Genomic DNA, 15,001 nt, shown 5'->3' on the forward strand with positions numbered 1-15,001 from the left:
ACCAACTCGTGGTCAGTATTACACGTGCTCTGAATCTCTAAATACAGATTAGATTAGATTGTTGTAAACTTGTCTGGTCAAGTGTATATAGAGTTGAAATATTTTAGGAATGAAAAACCTGGAGAGGGATGAGGAACATGCAGATCCTTCAGGTGAAGGTCAGTCCTGGAGACACGACCCGTGTTCACAACAAAGCTTCAGCACTCCAGCAGTGGCAGGAAAAGGAAGTAACCTTCAGTCGACATTGAGCGCAGCGGAGACTCGGGTCCAATCAATGAGGGGCTTTTCTCGGGGAGTCCACTAATCTCGGAGGGCAGCAGAGGGTCCATCAGAGCCCACGGACCCCAGGGACCGACAGAGCTAATGGGCTGAGCGTGGCCCGGGAGGAGGAGGAGGAGGAGGTGCAGGCAGGAGCTGCAAGTGCAGGAGAAGGAGAAGGATAAAAATGCAATTGTGTGTGATAAAGCGTGTCTTGCATGCGAGATGGCTAATGTGCGCACGAGGAGGTGTGTGTGTGTGTGTGTGTGACGGTGTGTGAGCAGCAGCAAGGGCCCGCTGATAGAGTGAGAAGTTAATGGGACGAGTGACAAGGTTGATTACTGAGGCCTCAGCGATCTGGCTGGGTTAATGAAGTAAACGACTTCTTGGAGAAGACACCGCTGGGTTTATCTGCCGCTCCCGATGCACGCGGATAACAACCGGTGATCTGTGGCCCCGGGACTCTGCACACCTTTGCTGCAGTCGTCAGGAGTCACACACCAGTATCAACCCGCTTCAATCTGACCCGAGAGCAGAGGTGGGTAAATGCGGGGACTTGAACAGCGTCGTTGGAGTTGTAATCTAAAAGGAGGGCCCGGGGTCACGCCAGGTTAACAATCATTTAATTTACTCGAAATTGACTCGCGTTTAATCAGCAGTACAAATTGGCTTTAAAAACCATTGGGAGGTTAACTGTTGTAGTGTATTATGGGGCTAATGATGAGGGGATAAGAAATATATACGGGAGTAGATCAGTGTCATCGGAATATTCAATCAATTTAACATTTCAAATGTTGGAATTTTCAGGCATTGAATATTTTCTGAATGATTCAATTCAATCATTTCTATATAAGTTAGTAAGTAAGTAAATAAAAAATAGTATTTATTGAGCGCTTTTGAAGACCAGGGTCACAAAGCGCTTAAACAAACAAACAAAAAAGTACCAAATAAAATAAATACTTAAAAGGTCAAGACAACAAGGTTGGACTTTTTGTTACTGAATACTTAGTTTCAATTATTTTTTGGGAAAGGTAGATTTTTTTTTTATTACAATAATTGAATTCAAAATTGGAATATTTTATAAATTGATTCGGGTTTTTTTACACATATAGTTTAATATTCAAATACAATACTTCAAAAATAGATTTTTTTTTAACCGTCAATGTTTATTTATTTATTTTTAGCCTTTCTTTTCAATTAAAAACGTTTTTTTGGAATTAGAATATCAAAATCTGTATAAAATAAATCATACATTTTAAAACGATGTTTTTTTTAAAAACTAACTCATCCTTTCACAATTTTTTTTTTTTTCATATTAAATTCAACCCTACAATATTTTAATGGAACTGATATACCTCAATAAACATACCATATCAAAGAGGTTATAGACAATCTATGTTTCATTCTTAATTACTGTGGGTCAAATTAACCCATTTTGGAGCTGATCAAGTTTTCAAGTCTTGAAGTAACTTTATACTTTTTAACCTGCTATGGAATGACTGGAAGTACATGATTCAGACCCAGAACTTTGAGTCGGACACACGTATGTGAATCCTGATAGAAAATAAAACCAGTTAAGCGTAAAACAAGTTCACCTCACAGGACAGTATTATGGAAATGTCATTACCGGTTGCTCTATAGCACGAGGAGCAATTTAGGTTTAAGAGTCTTGCTCAAGGACGGCGTGTCACATCACTACGACCGCCTCGCTCATTTCAACCTTCAGAGCGTTGTCTTTACGTCGTGTATTTGCACCGTTTGAAAATGAATCTGAGAAGTATTTGTGCTATACTTGCATTGTGTTTTATGTCAGTTCAAATGTGAGATTTACACTTATTGTCAAAATACATTTTTCCAGGCTGTCTATGAAAAAGACCCTCGGACGAAGGAGCGTCGTTGACGGAGCGTCGTCGACGGTTTGGTTTCTATGGCAACGAGAAACTCAACACTCGACACACTTGACGTCAAGCTCCGAGGTGTTGACGATCCAAAGATAAGACGTCGTCCTGCTACTTATGGAACATGATTGTGATGTTTCCTCCGTCAGATGAAGCAATCACACGCTTGTATACAAGCACCGCTGATTTACTGATGCTGACAACTGTGCACAGCATCAGCTACACAAACAACTACACAAGAACTTCAACACATGCGTCTGTACAGTATTCAAATATATATTCATCACTTCATGCTTTGCGACAAAACTCACCATTTGAGGTTGAGAATGTTACTATTTGTCACAAGTTACTAACACGGAGGAAACATCTGAAGATAATCTTTGCCTATGTAGCTTAAATGTTACGGGTGTTAAAACACAAAAATAGATAGATTTTCAATCAACAATATTTTGTTATTATATGTTATAAAATACATGATTTATGTGTTTTAGAAAGTACATTGAGTTACCATCACAATTATTTTGTTCGATCTTTATAAAAGTTTCCTTCTCTATTCTCTATTCCTTCTCTAAAAGATACCTTCTCTGATGTGTTTCATGATACCTTCTCTGATGTGTTTCATGATACTTTCTCTGTTGTGTTTCATGTTACCTTCTCTGTTGTGTTTCATGATACCTTCTCCCTTGTGTTTCATGATACCTTCTCCCTTCTGTTTCATGATACCTTCTCCCTTGTGTTTCATGATACCTTCTCCCTTCTGTTTCATGATTCCTTCTTTGTTGTGTTTCATGATACCTTCTCCCTTGTGTTTCATGATACCTTCTCCTTTCTGTTTCATGATACCTTCTTTGTTGTGTTTCATGATACCTTCTCCCTTGTGTTTCATGATACCTTCTCCCTTCTGTTTCATGATACCTCCTGCCTTGTGTTTCATGATACCTTCTCCCTTGTGTTTCATGATACCTTCCCTGTTGTGTTTCATGATACCTTCTCCCTGGTCTTTCATGGTACCTTCTCCCTTGTGTTTCATGATACATTCTCCCTGGTGTTTCATGGTACCTTCTCCCTTGTGTTTCATGATACATTCTCCCTTGTGTTTCATGATACCTTCTCCCTTGTGTTTCATGATACCTTCTGTGTTGTGTTTCATGTTACCTTCTCTGTTGTGTTTCATGATACCTTCTCTGATGTGTTTCATGATACTTTCTCTGTTGTGTTTCATGATACCTTCTTTGTTGTGTTTCATGATACCTTCTCCCTTGTGTTTCATGATACCTTCTCCCTTCTGTTTCATGATACCTCCTGCCTTGTGTTTCATGATACCTTCTCCCTTGTGTTTCATGATACCTTCCCTGTTGTGTTTCATGATACCTTCTCCCTGGTGTTTCATGGTACCTTCTCCCTTGTGTTTCATGATACATTCTCCCTTGTGTTTCATGATACCTTCTCCCTTGTGTTTCATGATACCTTCTGTGTTGTGTTTCATGTTACCTTCTCTGTTGTGTTTCATGATACCTTCTCTTTTGTGTTTCATGATACCTCCTGCCTTGTGTTTCATGATACCTTCTCCCTTGTGTTTCATGATACCTTCCCTGTTGTGTTTCATGATACCTTCTCCCTGGTGTTTCATGGTACCTTCTCCCTTGTGTTTCATGATACATTCTCCCTTGTGTTTCATGATACCTTCTCCCTTGTGTTTCATGATACCTTCTGTGTTGTGTTTCATGTTACCTTCTCTGTTGTGTTTCATGATACCTTCTCTTTTGTGTTTCATGATACCTTCTCTCTTGTGTTTCATGATACCTTCTCTCTTGTGTTTCATGGTATCTTCTGCCTTATGTTTCATGATACCTTCTCTGTTGTGTTTCATGATACCTTCTGCCTTGTGTTTCAAGATACATTCTCCCTTATGTTTCATGATACCTTCCCTGTTGTGTTTCATGATACCTTCTCTGTTGTATTTCATGGTACCTTCTCCCTTGTGTTTCATGATACATTCTCCCTTGTGTTTCATGATACCTTCTCCCTTGTGTTTCATGATACCTTCTGTGTTGTGTTTCCTGTTACCTTCTCTGTTGTGTTTCATGATACCTTCTCTTTTGTGTTTCATGATACCTTCTTTCTTGTGTTTCATGATACCTTCTCTCTTGTGTTTCATGGTATCTTCTGCCTTATGTTTCATGATACCTTCTCTGTTGTGTTTCATGATACCTTCTCCATTGTCTTTCATGATACATACATGGTCCAACATAGATCTTTGAAGTTTTGTATGTTTTTAGAAGTTTTGTATGTTTGTAGAAGTCCTCACAGTGAACTACATTTGCATTGATTCATTCATTCTGATTTCAGTCCTTGTTTGTGTCATCATTCGTCATATCCGGTCTATCTAGGTGTCACTTTTTGAAGAGTCCATCAGTGACGTACGCTTCTGTAGCTCATACACGCTGCAGAAGCAACAGAGAAGCGTCATCTCTGAATATGATTTTAGGTGCTAGAAAAAGCGAGCCTGATGATTGTCACACATTACAGTAAATGTTTGCATTCATTATAAGGTCAGTTAGCTCAATTGTTACACATTTTTTGGAAGTACATGGGTACGTGAGGTTTTGCCGGTTCGATTCCCGATTCACTTAACTTGAGTTTTTTTTTAGTTTTTTAATAGTTTTTTTAATTATATATTTTCTTCGCAGTGTATTTGTGTGTTTGTGATACTTTGGTAGAAAGTTTCACTGATGTTCTGGTGCCAAGGTCAGGTTGTTAATAGCTTTCCTTTAGTTTTTCTTTTTAATAATTAGGTTTATTCTGTTGTTCTGAAGTATTTCAGAGTATAATTCAAATATGTTTTCATTTGTATCCACCACTGGTTTACTGGTACCTTCTGCCTTCTGCCTCTTTCTTAAGCCAATTATTAATAGGGATACATTATTTTCATTTTGTTTTGTGCATTTTCTTTGCACATGGCTTCAACTTCTCTCATGTCACTTCATTAACACTTGCATTCACACTCTGATGCAACAAATGTAGGTGTTAATGGTTGTTTTTATAGCACTGAGAAAGATGTGAAACATATTGGCTCAGATTTCCTGGGTTTAAAATGCTTAAAGATAAGCTACAGAGAGAAAGATAAGAGGCTGAAGGAGAGCATACGTGACTTGGCTGCCCTTCAAACCATCAACACCAACATCCTGTTACAAGAGTTGACGTGCAGCACCGTGTGCTCGGTGCATGCATCACATTGACAAACAGAAAGTGAAAGGAATACTCTCTGAATGTCACAACACTGTCACTTCCACTTCCTGGTTGAAGCTAATGCACAGAAGGGGTGCTGGGACAGATGCGAGCAGGACAGATACAAAGTCCTGATTTATAACAATGACAAACAACTTATTGAAACAACTTTATTCTTCTAACATTAGGGAAACTTTTTCAATTTTCACGACAATAAAATAAATACATTTTATTGTTTAACTTTCTGAAATGTCAAACCACTTTATCCAGGAATACATCTAGGGCAGGTGTGGGCAATGCGTCGATCGCGATCTACCGGTCGATCGCGAAGCTGTTGCGAGTAGATCGCGTGATTTAATAAAATATGATATAAGAAAAATAGTAAAGAGAGCTCTGATTCGCTGCTGTGCATGTCAATCAAATGGTTATTGCGCCGATTGGTTGACAATTTGATTGACAGGCACAGCAGCCAATCAGAGCTCCCGCCTCTTCCACTGAACGCATGGCAAAGTTCATATGAATCGAGAATAAAGAGCAAAACGTGCGACAGTCATTTTACGCAATTCAGAAAAACGATATAGAATTATAAGCTTGTTTAAATATATATATATCGAACAAAATAATGCGCGTTTGATCGCTACGAGAGTCACAGAAACATGACGTCAGTTCCATCAAAGTCAAGCTGCAGGTTCCAACCTTTTGTGATCGCGTCCTTAAAACACTTGTATTAATACAACATCACATGATGACTATTTGTAAATTACCTTTATCTCACGAATATAATAAGAATACGCTGAAACCCAAACACGTTAAACAGTTGCAGGTGAGCCACACATTCTAATGACGTCAGAGACGATCAGACAAAGCGATTATGATGATAAGTTACTGGTTAACAGTTTCTATTCTCGTTAAACTTCATCTGAAGATGTTTTAAATTTTAAATAATCCACTTGTGTGATTCATATCAGACATGTTTAAAATTAACAAATATAAACTGTTAGTTTCAATTCATGTTTTCATTTGTTTTTGTTTTTTCATGATCACAGAAATGGAGAAATGTAAGTCTTGTGCTTCATTTAAACATGATCGACATATTGAAATGGAGGCATGGAAAGGGATGAACCCGTCTGAATTCTGTTGATTTTGATGAACAAAGGAAAAGGGCTTGAATTCAAGCACAGATTCTTACACATGAATATTTTTTGGGCACCATTTGAGTTCGAATGAATGACCATTTTTACTAGGAAATCAATGCAATTCTTAGTATATACGAGTCTGAACTTGTCTGCAGTGGAGGATGAGATTTAACACAGGCTGACACTGAGCTTAAGACCAGGTCTCATGGACATTTTTGGAAGTTACTCTCAGAGGAAAAGTATCTTCTTATGAGGAAATATGCTCCTCACTGACTGACTCTAGTTATTTATGTAAGTCAGTATTTATATGAAGATGATTAATTCCACACATCCTTCCATTATGACTGATTATCAGTCCATTCACTTCATTCACTGCAAGTCATCTGAGTGAAGTATGTTCTTACTTACGTTGAGCAAATTTGACGAAGGTAGATCTTTTGAACTTGATCATTAGAAAAGTAGCTCGCAAACCGAAAAAGTGTGAGCACCACTGATCTAGGGTTTTAAAGCAAAAACTATGTAACAACGTTATCAACAAATATTATCTGTAATGATTTATTCAATTTTAAACAGTCATGATTTGCGCTGTAGAACTTGCTTACGGTTCTTTTATGGATGTTTGGAGTGTCTGTGAGAACCATGTGATCACCAAACTGCTTTACGTCAGTGGTTCAGAGACAGTGTTTTCTTATGAAGTACTAAGAGACTGTTAAAGTTACCATGCATTTAAAACAAACATTGAGTTTTACTTGTATACAAAACTATACCCAGAACATTAACAAAACAGAGAATTTAGGACATTCCGGTTTCACTTTTCTGACACTAGGGGGAGCCACGAACATCATTTTTAATCCTATGGATTAGGCCTTTTATATCTGAAAACATAAAACAGCTGCAGTGCATTGTGGGTGTCAGTGTTTTACTAGTAGACTAATTATGGAGCAGATTTTTATCTAAGAATGGATGTTGCTTTATTTTATTACTTGAATTTTAAAGTTCATTCAATCGTGTTCCGCTGAATCTTTGATATTGTTGTTTGATTGTTGGAGAAAACCGGTGCCCTAAATTCACTTATTCATGTCCGTTAATCTTAATACAAAGTCATAAATGTTCTAAGAAAAAAAAGAACCTATATATGGAGAAAGTTTTAACACTGGACATACTAGGTGAAAAAAACGTATTTTTCACCATGACTGAATCCTCTTTCTCTATGATATGTTTATTCAGTACCTTTATTTCATTCTGTTTTAAAGAAATCATCTTCCTTTGCTGACCTTGTTGTTGTTGTCTAGTCCTAAGCAAGAGGGCGATGAAAGGATCAGATCCAAGAAGACTTTTAATTGAATGCATTATGAAAATTCATCCAAAAGTCAATCATATTTATCGACGAAGCTACATTCCCACTCAGGAGGCTGCCTTCATGGCTTCAGATCTCAGATTGAAGCTGTTGTTCAGTCTGCGGACAGTCACGCGCAGGACCACATCCTTCACACAGACGCGTTAAATGACACCGGGCCTGCAGTAACTTCTTTCTCTACATAAAGAGAACACATTTGGGTCTGAAGCTGTTTCCCAGCAGCAGGATGTGGTGATGTGACTTGTCCTCGCACAAACACCCACTTCCTATGAGTTTGATAAACAGCTTTGTGGTTTCACTGCCTGTCAAAGTGAAGTACACACACACACACACACACACACGCACACACACACACACATCTGCTAATGTCACATGCAACCTGAGTGAGTTATTGTGCATAATGTAACTCCTGGTGCTTCAAGATTTACTACTACAAACTGTATAAACGCCACCAGAATCACTTACACCTCCATAACTCAGCGAGTCCTCTGCTCATCCACGGCTTGAGACAAAAGGCTTAAAGGAACGAGCGGGCGAATGCCCTCAAATCATCTCGGAATTAGAGGAGGACATCAACGTGTCACATTGGTTTTAGAGCCGCTGATGTAACTGAGACTGAGTTATGTCCACCGGTGGACAGTTATGTTCCGCCTGTCTTTGTCTTCTCTTCTCCCTGCATGGCTGCATGCGCACATACGCTTCTGTCAGTCACATCTGTGGGCTGTCAGGATATGGATGTGCATACATCTGATGGCACAGCGTGTATTAGTCCTGCTGATCCTTCACACTTCCCTTGTCAAACTTAACATGAAAATGGAAGTCGATCCGTGCGTTCATGTGTGTGTGTCTCTGTGAGAGCGAGAGAGTGAGGGTGGTCAAGAGACGGGAGCTTGCCTAATCCTGTGGGATGCGAGGGCATTTACTTTGGTTTCGGAGTAGTGACGTGTTCAGCAGTGCATGTATTTAAAACCCTCACACGCTGACAGAGATTCCCTTGAGATCAATGTCAAACTGCTAAGTGTTGAAAAGAAACAAAAAATGCATGTAAGCTACACGAGAACAGAAAAATATAAAAGATAGAGCTTAGCTTAATTTAGATGGAAATATTGTTCCTGATAGGTATTGAAAAAGACTGCAAATTAATTTATCAATACAAAAAATAACAAATAAAATACAATTTATGTGGGGGTTTTTTCCTTGGATATTTATATAATTCTCTATTCAATTATATTTTTGATTATAAAATCAGTTTAATAAGTATTTTATCCCGGCTTTAATATATAAAACGCCCTGGTTTTCTGCCGGTAGGTGGTGTTGTTGCGCAATTAAAAACCTGCGCTGACCCGGAAACAGTTGGAGGAAGTTGTTGCTGCTCCTGCTGCAGTTCACAGAAACAATGGATGTCAAGTCAAGAGCCAAACGCTATGAAAAACTGGATTTTTTAGGAGAAGGACAGGTAGCGACGAGAAAGATACTATCCAACATGTCGTTATTTCTCTGAACCCTGAAGCCCCCGGTCTGTGTAGCGCGTGGAAGCTAACTAGCGTTAGCCGGTTGCTAATGTCAACAAAGCGCTGCCGGTGCATGAGGTTTCAGAATTTTATCAAATACTTTTCACTTAAATGTTTTTTTCTCTCTTTTCTTTTCCTTTCGTGCAGTTTGCTACCGTATACAAAGCAAGAGACAAAACCACAAACACAATTGTTGCGATTAAAAAGGTGACAGCTCACACTAGCTGAAGTTGCACAACTTTAACCAAATGTTTAAATGGCTGTTTTATTTATTTTTCAGATTAAAGTTGGACATAGAGCTGAAGCGCAAGATGGTAGGTTCAAGGAGATTCATAAAGTCTATTTTTATTACATGATGTATGAAAGACTCGATTTCGATTATACTACACTTAAGCTTGATAAATATAAGTTCCCAAAAATGGAACATATTAAATCGATTTATATAAAACCGTGTTTTAAGTTTGTCTACAACCATTAACTTGGACATTGAATCGGCTTAGTTTTGAATTGATATTTGTTGTGATACTTGATTTATTGAGTTTGTTTTTGAGTATGGTATGTCTTTGTGTTTGTTTAGGAATCAACAGAACTGCTCTTCGGGAGATCAAACTGTTACAAGAACTGCATCATCCAAATATTATTGGGGTAACTATATATATATATAAAAAAAAAGTAGTAGGTGATGTGATTTATTGACTAACTCTGTTTGTAGCTACTGGATGCATTCGGACACAAATCTAACATCAGCCTGGTCTTTGATTTCATGGAAACTGATTTGGAGGTAAAATGTTTACTTTTTTACTTATTGAAAATCCAATTATGATCAATACTATAATAATATTCATAATTTTCCAGAGGGATCAATATAGAACTCTTTATTTTCTATTGGCAGTTCATTGCCCCACGATTATAGTCGTACAAAATGTTTTATGTGTAATTTAATGCTTTTTTTGCCACATCACACCTCATCTCAACTTATTATTTTGATTTGATTGCCTGGTTAATTATTAGTTAGTAAGTAAGTAAAGATTATTTGTAAAGCGCCTTTCTACTATTCACTATATTGATTTGTGGCTGTTTTTTCCCCTTCTTACCAAGTATTTTCTATTCAAGCAATTCTTGCAGCACAGTTCCACAATTTAATAATTAAGTTTGGTGTAGATTTAAAAAAAAACAAAAGTTCAAAATAAACCAATGGACAGCAGTTAATTGACAGAGACACTACATAACCCCTCCTACAGTATAGACAAGCACACACACGGGAGGCCACCTCGATTGAATTATCTCCGTCCCTCTCATCTCTCAGGTTTGGCACCAGTACATCTGGCGCTAATGCAATCAGGCAAAACAATATAACCACGTTTGAGGAAATCAATAGCACTCTACATTTGGTTTGCAGAGTGATTTGATGCCATTAGCAGCTTCCAGGTAGCGGACAGGGGAGGACGAAATGTGATGATGGTCTGATTAGCATATTTATAGCTCTGAAATGTAGGTAGTAGCTTCAATGTCCTTACCGTCTTCTCGGATGTAAAGTGTTTTCGATCTCCTCTCACAGACGCCTTTTGTCTTTTTTTTTCCGTCCTGAAGGTGATCATCAAGGATACGAGTCTGGTCTTGACTCCGGCCAATATTAAAGCCTACATCCTCATGACTCTGCAGGGATTGGAGTATATGCATCTACACTGGGTGTTACACAGGGTGAGCATGCACAAGAACTATGAACATGGAAAGAAGGGTTTTTGCAGCAATAAAGAAAATTAATTTAAAATTAACCATTTGTATTTTGACTTATTCTTCTATAGGATTTGAAACCTAACAATCTTCTCCTGGACGGCAGCGGGGTGCTGAAGTTAGCTGATTTTGGTTTAGCTAAGTCGTTCGGGAGTCCTAACAGGGTCTACACGCATCAGGTTGTTACCAGGTTTGTACTTTGTTCCAACCATTCATTCAACTTAAACTTCAACTAATGTGTTGATTTAAGTGTCTCTTAAATGGATCTTAGACCTCCATTGTAGTCATCAGTATGTGTCTGTTTGTACAAAACTCTTTTAATTTGAATATTCATTAGAAAATTATCTTTAGCCCTGCCCACTGAAAATGCTTTGATTTTCTGGAGATGGAATCTTGTTTACCATAACAATAGCCACTGTGCTTTGATTGGTCAAGCATTGAGGTTTTTCATCAATCCAGGAAGTCTCCACCTCCAAGGGACTTGTTGTATAAACAAAGCGGGGTGTGATTACTGCTGACTGGAAGAGGATTGAAGCCATTATTACATCATAATTGACTTCACTCTTGTAACCTCTTGTTCGCTGAGATTTCAGATGAGGGAGAACTTTATAAAGTAATAAGTTCAAATCCTGGTCTTGATAAAGGACTTACTGCATCTTAGAGAGGAAGACTTCAACATTTGAACCCTCTAAATACTTAATTTTCTGCTTTGATAAAAATCATGACCCAGTTTGTTGTGTTAACGATATAAATTGTGTTGATTTCAGATGGTATCGGTCACCGGAGCTCTTGTTTGGATCCAGGATGTACGGTGTTGGGGTCGACATGTGGGCCGTCGGCTGCATCTTGGCAGAGCTGCTTCTTCGGGTGAACTTTTCTTCTCTAAGACGTGCTTCTATTTCATGTCTTGTATAGTAACCCCAAATGTTTTATTTTTATTATCTGAAGTTGCCTTTCTTAGTTGGGGACTCGGACCTGGACCAGTTGACGAAGATCTTCGAAGCGCTGGGCACGCCTACAGAAGAGACATGGCCCGTCGGTTTCTCCTCCATTATGCCTTCTTTTAGTGTTTCCCAAGCGTCTCCATGATTGGTCTCCTCGTCTTCTTCCAGGGAATGAGTAGTCTACCAGACTTTGTGTCCTTCAAATTATTCCCTGGAACACCTTTGGAGCATATTTTCACTGCAGCCGGAGACGACCTGCTGGAGCTGCTGCAAGGCTTCTTCACCTTTAACCCTCTGACACGGACGACAGCTTCACAGGTGACGCTTAAGAAATGGAATTATGAATTATATTTTCGTGTTAGCAATGGACCTTATCTTGATGTATTATTGTTACTCAGGATCCAAAAATCAGAAGAGAAGTGGGTTTTACAACTGTGATTTAAAAACTTGAATATCCTCATGGATTTAGTTTGTAAGATTTTTATTCCTTTCTAAATTTGTTAATTAGTCATTCACCTGCTTATTCTTACAATGAATGTACAACTATTTTAAAGAAAAAAAAACAACCTCTCCTGTGTTTGCCATTAAAAGTGGTGGTCATAATGTTTTGCTAGATTGTTTATCATATGCTCCTTAAGGCAGACTAGTTCACTTTGACAGCATGTGATGAATCTAGTCCTCATCATTTCCACGGATGACAACAGAAAGACTTGTGACGTCCAGGCTCCCGTCTGAACTGCACATGTTGGCCTCCTGCTTATTCGAGTCTCATCCTCTCAGGCTCTGAAGATGAGGTACTTCAGTAACCGACCGGGTCCCACTCCTGGTCCCCAGCTGCCTCGACCCAACTGCTCCGTGGAGGCCTTGAGAGAAAAGGACACACTGGGGCTCAAGAGGAAAATAGAAGATTCAAAAACAAGTAAAAAAAACAAACTTTGTGGTTCCTACATTTCTGAGTTTTTGTTTCACTTTTATGTTGGAAACACACAAATCACATGTTGTGTATTTTTACTATTCCCTGGATGTTTATAGGAGTTCTGCTCTTTAGCCCGGAATAGATGAAGGTAGCAATCCAGTGGGTGTCGGCTGCACCAGGAAACATTTAGCATATGAAGAAGCAGCACACATGCACACACACACACACACATATACTCCCGCACACACACACAACGTACACGCATACGTAAAGAAAACCACACACACACACACACACACGCGTACACACACGTACTGAGAAACACTCACACAACAATACAGAAACACACACCCATGTACAGACACATAAACACAATTATTCACAGACACACGAACATGTACAGACACACACACAAGTACTGAGAAACACTCACAAAACAATACAGAAACACACACCCATGTACAGACACATAAACACAATTATTCACAGACACACGAACATGTACAGACACACACACAAGTACTGAGAAACACTCACAAAACAATACAGACACACACTCACGTACAGAAAAACATGCATACAGAAACACACACTCATGTACAGACACGCACACAAGTACAGAGAAACACTCACACAACAATACAGACACACACTCACGTACAGAAACACACATACAGAAACACACACCCATGTACAGACACGCACACAAGTACAGAGAAACACTCACACAACAATACAGACACACACTCACGTACAGAAACACACATACAGAAACACACACCCATGTACAGACACGCACACAAGTACAGAGAAACACTCACACAACAATACAGACACACACTCATGTACAGAAACACACACCCATGTACAGACACACACACAAGTACAGAGAAACACTCGCACAACAATACAGACACACTCACGTACAGAAACACACATACAGAAACACACACAAGTACAGAGAAACACTCACACAACAATACGGACACACACTCACGTACAGAAACACACATACAGAAACACACCCATGTACAGACACACACCCATATTGACATAGACCCACATACTGACACACACATGTACTGTGTTGTGGGCTCAGCTGCAGTAGCTGATGTGAGTGGGAGGTTCAAAAGCGTCTGTGGTTTTAACGATCTCTGGTTTGAAACTGTGATGTTTATGCTTCTCTGTATAACATTAGTTATTTTTTAAAAAGTAGCTTCTTTTTTTTTCTTAACATCACAGATCGACGACTGTGGACGATTGTAGTGTTGAAGCTGCTCCTGGTGCTGCATGTGTAACTCGTATGAAGTTCAGTTTGAATGTTTGTGTTCGACTGTGTGACTTTCCTATGTACCGGGGTCGTCGTGTTTAATCACTGGGAGTTGAACCCAAGACCTTCTTGTTGTTTGGCAACTTGGACTTGAAAATTTGAGTTAACTTGAGGAAAGTTGAGAAAAAATACAGTTTGGCTCATGAATGATTCTTACTTAACACACTTTACTTTTTTTTTTCTTTCAGATTCCATGAAGAAGAAGTTGATTTTCTGACCCAGATCCTGGAACCAGCGGGCTGTGATCGGACACTACATGTCTTCAAGTTGCTTTGGTCACATGACGCGTGTGCAGCCGTGCTGCGTGGGTTCAAACAGTAGAGACTTTCTGTTCCATGAGGCACTTGAGTTTGGTCTTTCTTTGTTAAAAACAAAGACGTCTGAACTCTGGAGAACTATTTATATTGTGACTTGAATCCTATCAAATGTACTCGGGTCTGATTTATTTCATGCATTTACTATTTTTCTATGGTAAAAAAAAACAATAAATGGTGCAGCGCAAACTTCTTTAGTGTTTTTGTTTTGATGCCAACATATCTCTTCCCTCGCCTTTCATTTCTCTTGATTGATGGACAACGTTGGGACTGAGATGTTTTTCTCGTGATGTGGTTCCTGAAGTCATGGAGCATGAAGACTACACCGTGCTCTCTCTGGATGACCGGGTCGGGTTACAGGTCTGATAGTGAAGA

The 15,001-nt window shown here is 39.0% G+C and overlaps 1 protein-coding gene across 1 annotated transcript; it reads left to right on the forward strand.

Moving 5' to 3' along the window:
* The first annotated feature begins 9,227 nt into the window (after positions 1-9,227).
* cdk7 (cyclin-dependent kinase 7) lies at positions 9,228-14,819 on the forward strand. The gene is made up of 12 exons (XM_087801781.1): positions 9,228-9,333; positions 9,536-9,595; positions 9,669-9,702; positions 9,966-10,033; positions 10,101-10,169; positions 10,979-11,089; positions 11,194-11,312; positions 11,890-11,989; positions 12,071-12,157; positions 12,235-12,384; positions 12,847-12,985; positions 14,501-14,819. The coding sequence occupies exons 1-12, from the start codon at positions 9,274-9,276 to the stop codon at positions 14,527-14,529; spliced, it is 1,026 nt and encodes a 341-aa protein (XP_087657907.1). The 5' UTR covers positions 9,228-9,273; the 3' UTR covers positions 14,530-14,819.
* The last annotated feature ends 182 nt before the right edge of the window (positions 14,820-15,001 follow it).

The sequence above is a fragment of the Callionymus lyra genome, chromosome 1 (genome assembly GCF_982586985.1).
Source record: "Callionymus lyra chromosome 1, fCalLyr1.hap1.1, whole genome shotgun sequence".
In the NCBI taxonomy this organism is placed as follows: domain Eukaryota; kingdom Metazoa; phylum Chordata; class Actinopteri; order Syngnathiformes; family Callionymidae; genus Callionymus; species Callionymus lyra.

What these genes read in the sequence shown, in the direction of transcription:
- cdk7 (XM_087801781.1), top strand. Translation starts at nt 9,274, where the DNA reads ATGGATGTCAAGTCAAGAGCCAAACGCTATGAAAAACTGGATTTTTTA. An exon ending in CAATTGTTGCGATTAAAAAG is followed by an intron (nt 9,596 to 9,668) that starts GTGACAGCTCAC and finishes TTTATTTTTCAG; the next exon opens with ATTAAAGTTGGACATAGAGC. An exon ending in CTACAGAAGAGACATGGCCC is followed by an intron (nt 12,158 to 12,234) that starts GTCGGTTTCTCC and finishes GTCTTCTTCCAG; the next exon opens with GGAATGAGTAGTCTACCAGA.